General features: G+C 48.8%; 1 protein-coding gene across 1 annotated transcript in view; it reads left to right on the top strand.

Annotated features, from left to right (window-relative positions):
• grin1b (glutamate receptor, ionotropic, N-methyl D-aspartate 1b) overlaps positions 1-1,255 on the top strand; it is a gene marked incomplete in the record, with an annotated part of 49,395 nt that overhangs the window by 2,440 nt on the left and 45,700 nt on the right. Inside the window, 1 exon segment of the mRNA XM_014022811.1 lies at positions 564-820. Within this exon segment, the coding sequence (XP_013878265.1) occupies positions 564-820 (257 nt within the window).

The following is a 1,255-nucleotide window of genomic DNA, read 5'->3' as shown; positions in this document are numbered from 1 at the left end:
GAGGGTCCAGAGTCCGGAGGGTCCAGAGTCCGGAGGGTCCAGAGTCCGGAGGGTCCAGAGTCTGAAGGGTCCAGACTCTGGGGGTCTGATAACCTCTGAGCTAATTCAATATGTTGAAAACGAGTTTAAATAAAACCTTTTCGATTAATCTGAATCCAGATTTACAGACAGATTAATCTGAAATCTGAAATGTTTTTTAATTTTGAAATAATTTGTATCAAAACCTGTTTTTTTTTTCCAGATTTGTAACATTTTTCTTCCTGGATTGTTGAGGTTCTTCAGGACTCAGATGTAAAACCAGAGTTCTCTTCAAAATAAAATCCTTCGTCCAAAACCAGTTTCAGGTTTTTACCTGGACTCAAAGGGAGTCTCGCGCCTCAAACTGTGCTGCTGTCCTTCGGCTGATGTTTTCCACACACGAGCTAAACATCAGCTGAAGGAGGGATCAACTGTCGGCTCGTGAATCTGTATCAGAAACGAAGCTTTAATCTTCCTGTATAAGGCCTTAAGCCCCGCCCCCTCAGCTGTCAGTCACAGTGATTGTCGTGTGTTTCCCTCCTCAGTGGAAGAGCACAGCTTCCTGCTGCTCGCCGTGCTGCAGTGCTGCTCGGTGGCGCTGTGCGGCTGCGAGCCCCGCCTGGTCAATGTGGGCGCCGTCCTGAGCCAGAAGCGCTACGAGCAGGTGTTCAGGGACGCCGTGAGCCAGGCCAACGCCCTCTACGGCAAGGACAAGTTCAAGATGAACGCCATCTCCGTCACACACAAGTCCAACGCCATCCAGATGGCGCTGTCCGTCTGCGAGGACCTCATCTCCAACCAGGTGAGCTCAGGTGACCACAGCATTTAACCCTGTTAGCATCAGAGCTAACTGAGGTCACATGACTGCAGCGTTTAAAGCTGTTAGCATCAGAGCTAACTAACCAGGTCAGGTCACATGACCACAGCATTTAACCCTGTTAGCATCAGAGCTAACTAACCAGGTCAGGTCACATGACCACAGCGTTTAAAGCTGTTAGCATCAGAGCTAACTAACCAGGTCAGGTCACATGACCGCAGCATTTAACCCTGTTAGCATCAGAGCTAACTGAGGTCACATGACCGCAGCATTTAACCCTGTTAGCATCAGAGCTAACTAACCAGGTCAGGTCACATGACCACAGCGTTAAACTCTGTTAGCATCAGAGCTAACTAACCAGGTCAGGTCACATGACCACAGCGTTAAACTCTGTTAGCATCAGAGCTAACTAACCAGGTC

Source organism: Austrofundulus limnaeus, unplaced genomic scaffold (assembly GCF_001266775.1).
Source record: "Austrofundulus limnaeus strain Quisiro unplaced genomic scaffold, Austrofundulus_limnaeus-1.0 Scaffold343, whole genome shotgun sequence".
NCBI lineage: Eukaryota > Metazoa > Chordata > Actinopteri > Cyprinodontiformes > Rivulidae > Austrofundulus > Austrofundulus limnaeus.
This window is presented reverse-complemented; position numbering and strand designations above follow the sequence as displayed.